This window comes from Anolis sagrei, chromosome 12 (genome assembly GCF_037176765.1).
Source record: "Anolis sagrei isolate rAnoSag1 chromosome 12, rAnoSag1.mat, whole genome shotgun sequence".
Taxonomy (NCBI): Eukaryota; Metazoa; Chordata; class Lepidosauria; order Squamata; family Dactyloidae; genus Anolis; species Anolis sagrei.
Window position 1 is genome coordinate 201,550 of NC_090032.1, and position 14,683 is coordinate 216,232.

At 49.4% G+C, this 14,683-nt stretch overlaps 1 protein-coding gene across 1 annotated transcript; it reads left to right on the top strand.

Annotated features, from left to right (window-relative positions):
• The first annotated feature begins 1 nt into the window (after window position 1).
• On the top strand, window positions 2-13,494 carry TUBGCP2 (tubulin gamma complex component 2). Its single transcript, XM_067472264.1, has 17 exons — window positions 2-317; window positions 1,453-1,581; window positions 2,125-2,334; window positions 2,538-2,697; window positions 2,812-3,019; window positions 3,140-3,339; window positions 3,471-3,660; window positions 4,942-5,087; window positions 6,060-6,240; window positions 6,725-6,905; window positions 8,102-8,274; window positions 10,104-10,232; window positions 10,357-10,477; window positions 10,622-10,765; window positions 12,486-12,611; window positions 12,918-13,072; window positions 13,278-13,494. Exons 1-17 carry the CDS (start codon window positions 138-140, stop codon window positions 13,357-13,359), a joined length of 2,715 nt encoding a protein of 904 aa, XP_067328365.1. The 5' UTR covers window positions 2-137; the 3' UTR covers window positions 13,360-13,494.
• The last annotated feature ends 1,189 nt before the right edge of the window (window positions 13,495-14,683 follow it).

Genomic DNA, 14,683 nt, shown 5'->3' on the forward strand with positions numbered 1-14,683 from the left:
GGAGCCATAACGGGCCTCAGCGGAAGGAAGCAGGTTTTCGTTGCCTGGAGACGGCAGGAAGGGGCGAGCGAGCGGGAGCTGGGCCTGGCCTTCCCCTCCTCACCGTCTCCGTCTCCCGGGCGGGCGGGCGGGCGGCCATGGCGGAGTTCCGGCTGCACCGCGACGTGGACGAGCTTGTGCGTCTGCTGCTGTTGCGGGGCGAGGCCGGCGGGGGCGGGTGCGGGGGCGCCGAGGGCTTCGTGGAGCTCCTCCAGAAGAGCCGCGCCCAGCACGGACACGCCCCGGCACCCTCCGCCGCCAACGCCGCCGCCGCCAAGGTCAGGGTCCGGGCCGGGAGGGAGGGAGCGGGGGAGGAAGCCCTGTGACGCCCTCACTCGCCCAGGGGTCTTGGCCTACAACTCCCAGAACCCCCAGCCAGCCACTTCCCCAGCTGTTCGGATTCCTGGGAGTTGAAGGCCAAAACCCCTGGGGGGGAGGGAGGGGGAGGGAGGGGGGGAGGGGCCCACAGATGTGGAGAAAGAAGCGCTGCCCTCACCCCTCCCATGGCCCCAGGCCCCTCCCCTCCCTGAAGGCCCTCCCACCACCCTATATATATATATATATACACACACACACACACATAAACATAACTCAAGGGATGCTCCCCCGACCCCTTCCCCTCCCCTCCCTTCAGCCCCTCCCCTGCCCTACATAGATAGACATAAACATAAATCCATGGATTCTCCCCTCAGCTCCACCCACTCATCCAGGCCCCACCCTTCACAGCCCCCTTCAGCCCCTCCCACTACCCCACACATACACATACATAAATATATCTCAATGGATGCGGCCATCAGCCCCTCCTACTCCCCCAGACCCCTCCCACCACCCCACATATATACCCATAATTATAAATCAGTGGATGCTCCCCCAACCCTCTCCCCTCCCTTCAGCCCCTCCACTAATGGAGTCCCCAGTGGCACAGTGGGCTAAACCAACAGGTCCAGGTTCGAATCCGGGGAGAGGCGGATGAGCTCCCTCTATCAGCTCCAGCTCCTCATGCGGGGACATAAGAGAAGCCTTCCACAAGGATGATAAAACATCAAAACATCCGGGCAACGTCCCCTGGGCAACGTCCTTGCAGACGGCCAATTCTCTCACACCAGGAGCGACTTGGTCCTGACACGACAAAAAAAAAAGCCCCTCCCACCCCATATATATATATATATATATATATATATATATATATATATATGTTGATACTCCCATCAGCCCCTCCCACCACCACAGGCCCCTCCCACCTCTCTCTCCCTCTCCCTATACTCCACTTGCTTCACTTTCAGCCATAGATGCAGGCAAAATGTCAGGGGAGAATGCTGCTGGACATATAGCCTGAAACACAACCCAGTGATCCCGGCCATGGGAGCCTTGGGCAACACTTTCCTGTTTCTCCTTCCCTCTCCGTTTCCTCAGGCCAAGCTGGCGGAGTGCTCCCGCTGCCCAGAGACCTTCCTGCGGAAGTACGAGGAGCTGAAGGGCAAGAACGTGCGGCACCTTGACGCCCTGCTCGGCCTCCTCGCCCGCCTCGCGGGGGACCCCCCGGTGAGTGAGTGAGTGAGCGAGTGAGTGAGTGACAGCAGTAGACTGAAGGAGAGAAGGGGAGGGGCCTCCGTGGCCATGTGGGGTGCGGGGAGAGGGGTTATTGTTGGACAGGCAATACCCTACAGAGTTACAAACCTCAGAGTTACAAACACCCGACTTACAAATGACTTCTAGTTAAGAACCATGGGGCTGAGGCCACAGGGTGACAAAGGCAAGGACAAGCAGAGCTGTGACTACATTGAACTCTATGGCTTCGCGTTGATGTGGCATTGGGGGCTGAGTGGTGGTGGGTGGGGTGTGGAGGGGTGGGCGTGTTGTTTTGTGATGTGTGCTTGGAAACACATTTAATTTTTTTGTGCAACAGCACCATGACAACAAAGCTATTGTATTGTGTTTCATTCTGCACTCTCAAACCCCGCTTCTCAAATAGAGAGTAACCAGGATTGACCCCTTCCCAATTTCCCGAGAGACGTGCTTGCCGTGGGGAGCCTCCCTCCTGCGACCCTGCCTGACCCGACCCTCCCCTTCTCTCTCCCCTCGCAGACCCTCCAGTTCCTGCAGCAGAACGCCAAGGAGAGGGCCGAGCTTGCAGTGGCCACGGCTCCCGTTGCCGGCCCCGGCATCGCCTCCTCTGCCGCCACCGCCTCCTCCGCCTCTTCTTCAGCCCCGAAAATGACGGCCCAGGAGCTGGAGGAGCTCCGCAAGCAGCTGGGCAGCGTGGCCGCCTCCGGGCCCCAGCACCACCGGCCCAAGGTGAGCCGGAAGACCCCCACAGGGGGGATATTATACACTCTGTTTGCTTGGGGCTTCCTTGAAGGCACCAGGCACAGGGTGAAGTGAATAAAGGAGAAAGTGCTGCTTGAACAGGGTCACACTGCCAGGAAGCCACACGGCACCCCACTTGCAGAGTCGGCATGTATTCCAGCCGTGTCAGACTCGCCTTGTCTCTCCTGCAGCCGCTGCACCAGGTGCGGAAGGAGCTGAGGGAGAAGCAGAGCCGGAAGAACACCGGGCAGCCCCTCCCCTCCTTCCCCGACTGGGTCTACGAGCGCCCCGCCCTCCTCGGGGACTTCCTCCCGGGCTCCGCCCTCAGCACGGACACGATCGTGCCCATCGGTGGGTTCCTGGAGGGAGGGAGGGAAGGAGGGCCTCTACCAAGGTGTCCATTTCCTGACCCGCGACTCCCAAATAACAAGGCCCACTGTGCCCCCCCCCCGCCCCCGCTTCCAGGCACGCTCCCGCTGGCGGCGCAGGAGTCAGCGCTGGTGGAGGACCTGCTCTACGTCCTGATCGGGGTGGACGGGCAGTACATTGCCGCCCAGCCACTGGTGGGCCAAGAGGGGCGGACCTTCCTGGTGGACCCCAACCTGGACATGTCCGTCAAGGAGCTGGTTGGGCGCATCCTCCCTGTGGCCGCCAGTTACTCCGGGGTGACCAGGTACGCGCACTGGCACTGGGGGGAAGGGAAGCCGTGAGGCAGGGAGTCCTTCCTAAGGTTGGACTCGTTGAGCCGTTGCCCATGGGGCATACGTGTCTTGGCTCCCCCCTTTTTATATAGGTTTGTTGAGGAGAAGGCCTCGTTTGAGTACGGGCAAGTGAACCACGCGCTGGCGGCCGCCATGCGGACCCTGGTCAAGGAGTACATGATCCTGGTCACCCAGCTGGAGCACCTCCAGCGCCAGGGCCTCCTCTCCCTCCAGAAGCTCTGGTTCTACATCCAGCCCACCATGCGCACCATGGAGATCCTGGCCTCCATCGGTGAGGGGCTCCCCTCTCTCCTCCTGGGTCCCTTGCAGACCCCCCCCCCTTGAGAGGAGGGAGAGGGGAGGGTCTCCTCACTCGCCTGCCTTCCTTCCTCCCTCCCTCACCCTCCCTTCGTGTTGCCGCAGCGATGGCCGTGGACCGGGGGGAGTGCGTGGGGGGCGCCACGCTGAGCCTGCTCCACGACAAGACCTTCAGCTCCACGGGGGACAGCCAGGCCCAGGAGCTCTGCCTCTACCTCACCAAGGCCGCCAGCGTCCCCTACTTCGAGATCCTGGAGAAGTGGATCTACAGGGGACTCATCAACGATCCCTACAGGTGCGCAAGGGGAGGGCGTGGCGGGGGGGAGGGGGGAGGGACAGGCACCCAGATCTCACTCTGAGGAATAGTATTTGAACCTTACAATGCTCTTTAATCTGTCTTCAGTGGGAGAGAGAGCAGCAGGCACACATACTCAGCACTGGGTTTTATAAGAGCTACTAGCCATCCCTTGCCACATGTTGCTGTGGCCCAGTCTGTGTATATATGTGTGTGTTTGTGTATATATGTGGTTTTGCATATTTTTTGTAATGTATTGTATTGTTTATTGGCCTTCTACTGTGTTTTTCAGTGTGTTTATCAGTGATGGTCACTCATTGGCCCGAGAGGTGTCTTGTGTCCAAATTTGGGGTCCATTCGTCCAGTGGTTTTGGAGTTATGTTAATCCCACAAACCAACATTACATTATCTAGATTACTAGCCGTCCCCTGCCATGTGTTGCTGTGGCCCAGTCTGTGTATATGTGTTTTGTGTGCGTGTATATGCTTATATGTGTGTGTTTGTGTATATATGTGGTTTTGCATATGTGTTGTAATGTATTGTGTGTTTTTTGGCTTTTTAAATCCCTCCTGTTGTGTTTTTCATTGTTTTTATGAGTGATGGTCACTCATTGGCCCGAGAGGTGTCTTGTGCCCAAATTTGGTGTCCATTCGTCCAGTGGTTTCTGAGTTCTGTGGCCCAGTCTGTGTATATGTCTTTTAAGTGTATACATGTGTGTGTATATATTTATGTATATGTGTATATATGTGTGTTTGTGTATATATTTGGTTTTGCATATGTGTTGTAATGTGTTGTCATGTATTGTATTGTTTTTCGGCTTTTTAAGTCCCTTCCACTGTTTTTCAGTATTTTTTAATGAGTGGTGGTCACTCATTGCCCTGAGAGGTGTCTTGTGTCCAAATTTGGTGTCCATTCGTCCAGTGGTTTTTGAGTTGTGTTAATCCCACAAACAGACATTACATGTTTATTTATATAGACAAAATGTGGTTACACAGACAAAAAAGGGGGAGCAGCGCATATGCTGTAACATTCACTCACATGCACTCACTCACTCGTGCTCACCACCCTTCTTCATCCAGTTCATCCTCACTTATACTTCAGCATTTACTCCTAATCCATACATTCCACATTCGTCCTCACTTCCCTTCTCCGCTCAGTCCGTCCAGCTTCTTGGTTGTGTGTCTGAGGGCAGGAGGGGATCCTGTTGTGGCCGGAATGCCACTGCCCCCTGCTCACCGGTGTCGTCGTGTGTGTGTGTCCCTCCCCCCCCCCCCCCGGCAGTGAATTCATGGTGGAGGAGCACGAGCTGCAGAAGGAGAAGATCCAGGAGGATTACAACGACAAGTACTGGGACCAGCGCTACACCCTCGTCCCGCAGCAGATCCCCTCCTTCCTGCAGAAGGTGGCCGACAAGATCCTCAGTGCAGGTCAGGGCCACCCTCCGGCTTTGGTTTCAGCTTTCCGGGTTCCCCTGGGAGTCCAGGGGTCAGCACTCCTTCCTTCCTTCCTTCCTTCCTTCCTTCCTTCCTTCCTTCGGAGTGAGCCGGGACTCATCGCTGAGCCTGGAACCCCAGGTCTTGGTGGTGGCCAGGGGAGCTTTTGCACAGTTAAAGCTTGTGTGCCAGCTGTGCCCATATCTTGGTAAGTCTGACTTGGCCACGGTAGTCCACGCTCTGGTTACGTCCTGCATAGACTACAGCAACACGCTCTACATGGGGCTGCCTTTGAAGACTGTTCAAAAGCTCCAAATGGTCCAGCTAGCAGTAGACAGGTTGCTAACAGGAGCGGCACTCAGGGAGCATACAACTCCGCTGCTGTGTCAGCTCCACTGGCTCCACCGGGTACAATTCAAAGCCCTAAACGGTTCCAGCCCAGCTTAGCTGTCTGAACACATCCCTCCCTATGAACCCACCAGGGACTTGAGATCGTCCGAGGAGGCCCTGCTCTTGATCCCGCCTGCTTCACAAGCACGTCTGGCGTGGATGAGAGACAGGGCCTTCTCTGTGGTGCCCCCTCAAATGTGGAACTCCCTGCCCAGGGATATTAGATCGGCCCCCTCCCTCCTAACCTGAAAACGTGGCTCTTTGAGCAAGCTTTTTGAGCCTCAGCATAATTAGACAAATTTGAAACAGAAAATGACCCGGGAACGGCTAAGACAACAGGACAGATGAGGACTGGACATGGCGACGTAGTTTTAATATTTTTATTGTTCAATGTTTTGATGTTTTTAGATACAGTGTAATGGGATGCTTTATTGTTATTGTTGTATGTATTTTATATATGGCATCGAATTGTGCCGACTGTTTGCCGCCCTAAGTCGCCTTCGGGCTGAGATGGGCGGGGCAGAAATAGCGTAAATAAATAAGCAAATAAATAGATCCCTCCTCCCTTCTGTGCAGGGAAGTACCTGAACGTGGTGCGGGAGTGTGGCCAGAACGTGAGCTGCCCGGTGGCCAAGGAGGTCATCTACACCCTGAAGGAGCGGGAGTACGTGGAGCAGATCGAGAAGGCCTACAGCTACGCCAGCAAGGTCCTCCTGGACTTCCTCATGGAGGAGAAGGAGCTCGTGGCCCACCTACGGTGCGTCCGCCCGCCCACCCGCCCCTCCAGCGCCCCTCCCTCCAAAGGCAGGCCATGGGTTTGGCCCCGCTCCAGAAAGGGGCCCCGGTTGGGAGAGATACTTGGGAAGAGGCTGTTGGCCCAGGGCATCCTGGGGGGGGGGGGCAGGAGTAGGAGGAAGGGTTGGGTGAACTGTCTCCTTGCCGTCACGAACAGAGACATGCACATCGTCGCCTTCAAGGCATATGGGAGAGAGACCTTGGAGACACAAATTGAGTCTGAGGTTCTGTTTAGTCTGCAGAAGAAGAAGAAGAGGGGCGAGAGGAGCCCCGAGGGTTCCCCTGCCTGCCTTTCCCCATGGACGTGTGTGTGTGTGCACCCCTTGGCCCTCCTCTTGGCCCTTTGCGGGGTCCCCGGAGGCTGTCCCCTGCCGACTCGGCCCGGCCCCCTTCCGGCTCCCCCTTTATTTCCAGGTGGCTCTCTTCCCTCCTCTCCCTCCCTTCAGCTCCATCAAGCACTACTTCCTGATGGACCAAGGGGACTTCTACGTCCACTTCATGGACCTGACGGAGGAGGAGCTGAAGAAGCCCGTGGAGGACATCGTGCCCACCCGCCTGGAGGCGCTGCTGGAGCTGGCCCTGCGCATGAGCACCGCCAACACTGACCCCTTCAAGGACGACCTCAAGGTACGCCGGACCAGGCGCCCTTCCCGCTCCTCCTTTAGCCTCTTGCCTTGGGTTGGGCTGCACTGGGAACAGCCACTCCTGGTCAATCCCTTCTTCAGAATCGTACAATATCCATCAGTCCAAACACAAGGCCCACAAACACTCGTAACCTAACGCCACTGTTCCCTCCCCGATGGGCCCCCTCCCCACAAATGTGTCTGTTCATGGCTCTCTCGTCCAGTGTTTTATCATTTTATGTCGCGCATTTGCCCCCCCCCCCCCACTGTGTTTTATTCTCTGTTATGTTATTTTGCACTGTTTATTTTACTTGGTTGGTTTATTTATTGTGGTGTTGTTTTTGTTGTTTATATTTTATGTATTGCTGGGCTTGGCCTCATGTAAGCTGCCCCGAGTCCCCTTTGGGGAGATGGTGGCGGGGTATAAATAAAGTTGTTGTTGTTAGTAGTAGTAGTAGTATTACTATTATTGTGATATATTGTTTTACTATATTGCTGGGCCTGGCCTCATGTAAGCTGCCTGAGTCCCCCTGGGGAGATGGTGGCGAGGTATAAATAAAGAGTATTATTATTATTATTATTATTATTATTGTGTTATATTGTTTTACTGCATTGCTGGGCTGGGCCTCATGTAAGCCGCTCAGAGTCCCATTTGGGGAGATGGTTGTGGGGTATAAATAAAGATTATTATTATTATTATTATTATTATTATTATTATTATTATTATGATAACCGGCTGTAGCTCTTTCCAAGACGTTGCTCCCAGCAAAGAGCTGCTGCGGCCACCAGCTATTTTCGCTGCCCAGTAAATCCCTTACAGCTGAGAGGCCCTCTTCTGAGCCTGTCGATTCTCAGCTGGACGGCATCAACAACAACAACAACAACAACAACAATAATAATAATAATCTTTATTTATACTCTGCCACCATCTCCCCCAACGGGGACTCGGGGCGGCTTACATGAGGCCAAGCCCAACAGCATATTACAATAAAATAAAACACAAACACACACAACGAGGCAATAAAATACAACAACATTCAGTCTTAGCTGAATCCAGGCGGGATGGGTCAGCTGAGGAAGAGCCCCATTGTGCCTGGACTGTGTCTCCTCCAAGGCTAGAGGGTCCTTGCGGGGCTCAGGCTCCCCTAACCCTAACCCTCTCCTTCCCCGCCTTCTCTCTCTCTCTCTCTCTCTCCCCAGATCGACCTGATGCCCCACGACCTCATCACGCAGCTCCTGCGCGTCCTGGCCATCGAGACCAAGCAGGAGAAGGCCATCCTCAACGCCGACCCCACGGAGCTCTCGCTCAGCGGCCTGGAGGCCTTCTCCTTTGACTACGTGGTCAAGTGGCCCCTCTCCCTCATCATCAACAGGTAGGCCTGGCCCTGGGGGAGGGTGGGGGCTGGCTTCCGGAAGAGTCTGTGGGGTGGATCCCCACCATCTCTCTCTTCCAAATTGGAGACTGGAAAGAGGAGAGGCAACTACGGGTGCATTTCTGAGGGTGACCAGGACAATTGGGCCACAAAATCAGAGTCACAGCTCAGTAATAATAATAATAATAATAATAGTAATAATAATAACTTTGTTTATACCCCGCCACCATCTCCCCGATGGGGACTCAGGGCAGCTTACATGAGGCCAAGCCCAGCAATACAGTAAAACAATATAACACAATAATAATAATAATAATAATAATAATAATAATAATAATAGTAATAATAATAATAGTAATAATAATATTATTTAAACTCTGCCACCATCTCCCCAGAGGGACTCAGGGCAGCTTACATGAGGCCAAGCCCAGCAATACAGTAAAACAATATAACACAATAATAATAATAATAATAATAGTAATAATAATAATAATAATAGTAATAATAATTTTATTTAAACTCTGCCACCATCTCCCCAGAGGGACTCAGGGCAGCTTACATGAGGCCAGGCCCAGCAATACAGTTAAACAATATAGGACAATAATAATAATAATAATAATAGTAATAATAATAATTTTATTTATACCCCGCCACCATCTCCCCAGGGGACTCGGGGCAGCTTACATGAGGCCGAGCCCAGCAATACAGTAAAACAATAGCATAATAATAATAATTATTAGGGGACTCAGAACTGTTTACAGAGGCAGCAATTCAATGCCCACAACACCATAAAAACATTTCAAAACATTAACATCTATCTATATAAATAAAAATGTCATGTTCGTTTGTGGGAGTAACAGAACTCAAAAACCACTGGACGAATTGACACCAAATTTGGACACAAGACACCTAACACTCCAATGTATGTCCTTCACTCAAAAAAAAATGATTTTGTCATTTGGGAGTTGTAGTTGCTGGGATTTATAGTTCACCTACAATCAAAGAGCATTCTGAACTCCACCAATGATGGAATTGAACCAAACCTGACCAACAGAAAATGCTATAAGGGTTTGGTGGGCATTGACCTTGAGTTTGGGAGTTGTAGTTCACCTACATCCAGAGAGCGCTGTATACTCAAGCAGTGATGGATCTGGACCAAACTTGACACAAATATTCCATATGCCCAGATATGAACACAGATGGGGTTTGGGGGAAATAGGCCTTGACAGTTGCTGGGATTTATAGTTCACCTCCAATCAAAGAGCATTCCGAACCCCACCAATGATGGAATTGAACCAAAGTTGGCACACAGGCCTCCCATGACCAACAGAAAATACTGGATGGGTTTAGTGGGCAGTGTCCTTTGGTTTTGGATTTGTAGTTCACCTACATCCAGAGACCACTGTGGACTCAAACAATGATGGATCTGGACCAAACTTGGCACGAAGACTCAATAGGCCCAAATGTGGGGTTTGGGGAAAATAGAATCTTGACATTTGGGAGTTGTATTTGCTGGGATTTATAGTTCACCTACAATCACAGAGCATTCTGAACCCCACCAATGATGGAATTGGGCCAAACCTCCCACACAGAACCCCCATGACAACCAGAGTGGGCCACAGCAACATGTGGCAGGGGATGGCTAGTATAATATAAAATCATGACAAAATTAATAAGACATGGGTAATCGACATCTCCTAGTTCAAAACTGTTTCATAGTAGTGGTAACCGCATTGAGTCGCCTGTTTGGGCTGAAAAATGCGGTATAGAAATAAAGCAAATAAATAATAAATAATAATGCCGTGCCCCTCCCCCTTGACGCGGTGCAGGAAGGCCCTGACGCGCTACCAGATGCTCTTCCGGCACATGTTCTACTGCAAACACGTGGAGCGGCAGCTCTGCAACGTCTGGATCAGCAGCAAGGCCGCCAAGCGCTACTCCCTCCATTCCTCCAAGTGGTGAGACCACCCCGTCCCCCCCCGTCCCCCCTAAAGAAGGACCAGGAGGGAGGGAGGGGCTTCTGCCCTGAGGACCCTGGGGGTGGCCCTCCCCTCAACCCCCCCCCCCCTTTTTGTTGTCCAGGTTTGCGGGCGCCTTCACCCTCCGCCAGCGGATGCTCAACTTTGTGCAGAACATCCAGTACTACATGATGTTTGAGGTCATGGAGCCCACGTGGCACGTCCTGGAGAAGAGCCTCAAGTCGGTGCGTTTGGGGGGCGGTCGCCATGGCAACGGGGGGGGGGGCACCCACTCTCCCTCTCGTCCCTCCATCCCCACGTCATATGGGTCCTGGTCCCGCAGTCCTCCTCCTCATGACCCAAATGGGGAACGGCTTCCTCCCGCACAGGCCTCCAACATTGACGACGTCCTGACGCACCACACCAGCTTCCTGGACAACTGCCTGAAGGACTGCATGCTCACCAACCCGGAGCTGCTGAAGATCTTCTCCAAGATGATGTCCGTCTGCGTCATGTTCACCAACTGCATGCAGGTAGGGAGGGGAGGGAGAGGGGGGAGGGAAGGGGGCGGGGTCTCTCCTGGACCCTCCCCCCACAGCCCCCCACCCTGCCATAAAAATAAGGCACAATTCGATCCCTCTTAACAGATTTATTTATTTATTTAAAACGTTTATATGCTGCCCTTCTCACCCCGAAGGGGACTCAGAGCGGTTTACTACATATACATACAATATATTATATTATTAGCATGGTACAATATCAGGATTATGTATTACTATATTGTACTACACCATCATGTTGTAATATAAAATATATAATTATAATGTTGTATTAGTAGTAGTGGTATTATATTGTATTCCATGATAATATTATAAATATTATATGTATATACAATAGATATTACATTATATTATATTATAAACATAATTTATTGAGACCTTTGGGAACATGTAAGTCCTGGAAGCAGCTTACAGGATATATATATATACATACAATATATTATATTATTATCATAGTACAATATCAGTATTATATATTACTATATTGTACTACACCATCACATTGTAATATAAAAAATATAAGTATAATATTGTATTATTGGTATTATATTGTATTATTACTATTAGTATTATATTATATTACATTATATTTTTAACATAATTTACTGAGACCTTTGGGAACATGAACCTTGGAAGCGGCTTACAAGATATATACACTTACAATATATTATATTATTAGCATAGTACAATATCAGTATTATATATTACTATATTGTACTACACCGTTATATTGTAATATTATTAGCAATATTACATGTAATATAAAATATATAATTATAAAATTGTATTATTAATAGTAGTAGTATTATATTGTATTGCGCTATAATATTATAAATATTACATTTATATACAATATATATTATATTATTATATTATTCGTAGTATTATATTGTTAGTTGTTATTGGGGTACAAATAAAGATAATAATAATAATAATAATAATAATAATAATAATAATTTCCTGAGACCTTTGGGAACATGAACCCTGGAAGCGGCTTACAGGATATATATATATATGCATACAATATATTATATTATTAGCATAGTACAATATCAGTATTGTATATTATTATATTGTACTACACCATCACATTGTAATATAAAATATATAACTATAATATTGTATTATTGGTATTATATTGTATTATTACTATTAGTATTATATTATATTACATTATATTTTTAACATAATTTACTGAGACCTTTGGGAACATGAACCTTGGAAGCGGCTTACAAGATATATACACTTACAATATATTATATTATTAGCATAGTACAATATCAGTATTATATATTACTATATTGTACTACACCGTTATATTGTAATATTATTAGCAATATTACATGTAATATAAAATATATAATTATAAAATTGTATTATTAATAGTAGTAGTATTATATTGTATTACGCTATAATATTATAAATATTACATTTATATACAATATATATTATATTATATTATTAACATAATTTACTGAGACCTTTGGGAACATGTAGGTCCTGGAAGCGGCTTACAGGATATATAGACATACAATATATTATATTATTAGCCTAATACAATATCCGTATTGTATATGACTGTGTTGTACTACACCATCAGCATCAGAGTATGGTGACGGGAGAAAAGGGGTCTCTCTAAATGCGTGCTTGGTTGTAAACATAATCCAACACTTTCTTTCTTGTCCCTGCCCAGAGGTTCTCCCACAGCATGAAGCTGGGCACTGAGCGGATGCAGGACGAGGAAGAGGAAGAGGAGGAAGAGCGCCAGCAGGAGGAGGAGGCGCAGGTGCCCCCCTCCCAGAAGCAGAAGGCCAGGAAGGTGCTTCCTTCGCGGGGAGGAGGGAAGAGGGACCCTGTGGGCGGCAGTGGGGGGGACCGGAGGGGTCGCGTGGCGGCTGGGGAAGCCATGCCCCGCCTAGTCCCAGAACCACAGATTCCTGCAGTGGCCATTCAAGCACTCCTCACAGATGGCCATCCTGTCTCTGCTTGAAAACCTCGGCAGAAGGAAGGAGGCTCCATTGGACTCCCAGTTGACTTCTGCCAGGAACGCCTCCTTCCTCCACATGTGGAGGCAGAACCCCTTTCCGTGGCTCCATTGGACTCAAACGGGTCTCCCTTCTCTCAGCTGCGGGCGGACTCCCTGCGCGTGACGGCGGGCTTCGAGGCCACCATCAACAAGTTTGACAGCAACTTCTCTGCCCACCTCCTGGACCTCCTGGACAAGCTGAGCCTCTACAGCACCAACGACTGCGAGCACAGCATGATCAACATCATCTACAGGTGAGGAGAGAGTGCCTCGTGTGTGTGCGTCTGGGGGGCGCCCCCAGTTTCCGCGGATCAGGATCCCCCCCCCCCAGGCAGCAACAGCCAGTCCTTGCCAGATAGCCTTATCTCCTTGGTGAGGACTACTGACCTGTGCAGGATGAGGTTGACTCAAGGTTTCGGTCCCGCCTCTTCCTTCCCCCTCCTCCTCGTCCTCCTCCAGGTTGGACTTCAATGGCTTCTACACGGAGCGGCTGGAGCACATGTCTGCGGAGCGGGGCCAGAAGGCGGTGGCCACGCAGTGAGGAAGGAGGGTCCCTGCAAATCCTGGCCTGTTGTCGCTGCATCGGAGACTGTTTTCACGCGAGTAATTCTATTAATCAAGCACGGGCCGCCTTCGGCCCTCCGTCCAGGCATTTTGGACTTCAACTCCCACAATTCCTAGCAGCCGTACCGGCTGCTAGGAATTGTGGGAGTTGAAGTCCAAAACGCCTGGACGGAGGGCCGAAGGCGGCCCGTGCCTGCTGTAAATAATGCTGTTTCTATTTATGGAGCCGGCCCAGCAAGAGGTCCTAAAGTGGAACGGGGGCTTTGATGTTGGTCAAGATGTTGTTGTTTTTTATAATAATAATAAATACCAAAATGGCCATGTGGGTTGCCTCCCTCCCTCCCTGAAGGAAATTAGGAGGCGAGAATGGCGGGTGGGAGTATTCCTCAGGAGGTAAAATGGCAGGAATCAGGCAAAAATGTCTTTACTAATAATACAATATATTGTACATACATATATCATTATAATGTGATATAATATAATACTAGTAATAATAATACAATATTGTAATTATATATTTGTATTACATGTAATATTACTAATAATATTACTATATATTGTCGAAGGTGTTCATGGCCGGAATCACTGGGTTGTTGTAGTTTTTTTCGGGCTTTATGGCCATGGTCTAGAGGCATTCTCTCCTGACATTTCGCCTGCATCTATGGCAAGCATCCTCAGAGGTAGTGAGGTCTGTTGGAACTAGGAAAAAGGGTTTATATATCTGTGGAATGACCAGGGTGGGACAAAGGACTCTTGTCTGCTGGAGCTAGGGATGAAGGTTGGTTCATCAGGTGCTCTGCTATGGCTGACTTCTCTGATTGAAGTAGTCTGCAGTTCTAGAGGCATTCTCTCCTGATGTTTCGCCTGCATCTATGGCAAACATCCTCAGAGATATATAAACCCACTTTCCTAGTTCCAACAGACCTCACTACCTCTGAGGATGCTTGCCATAGATGCAGGCGAAACGTCAGGAGAGAATGCCTCTAGAGTCTAGACCATGGCCATACAGCCCGAAAAAACCTACAACAACCCAATATTACTATATATAATGGTGTAGTGCAATATAGTAATATATAATACTGATATTGTAGTATGCTAATAATATAATATATTGTATGTATGTATATATATCTTTTAAGCCGCTCTGAGTCCCCTTCCGGGTGAGAAGGGCGGCATACAAATCTCATAAATAAATAAATATTATTATTCTTACCTTTAATTATTATTATGTAATGTATATACATATAATATTTAAAATATGTAATATAATATGATATTCTAATTATATATTTTATATTACA

What these genes read in the sequence shown, in the direction of transcription:
- TUBGCP2 (XM_067472264.1), top strand. Translation starts at nt 138, where the DNA reads ATGGCGGAGTTCCGGCTGCACCGCGACGTGGACGAGCTTGTGCGTCTG. An exon ending in GGACACGATCGTGCCCATCG is followed by an intron (nt 2,698 to 2,811) that starts GTGGGTTCCTGG and finishes CCCCGCTTCCAG; the next exon opens with GCACGCTCCCGCTGGCGGCG. An exon ending in CCTTCAAGGACGACCTCAAG is followed by an intron (nt 6,906 to 8,101) that starts GTACGCCGGACC and finishes CTCTCTCCCCAG; the next exon opens with ATCGACCTGATGCCCCACGA.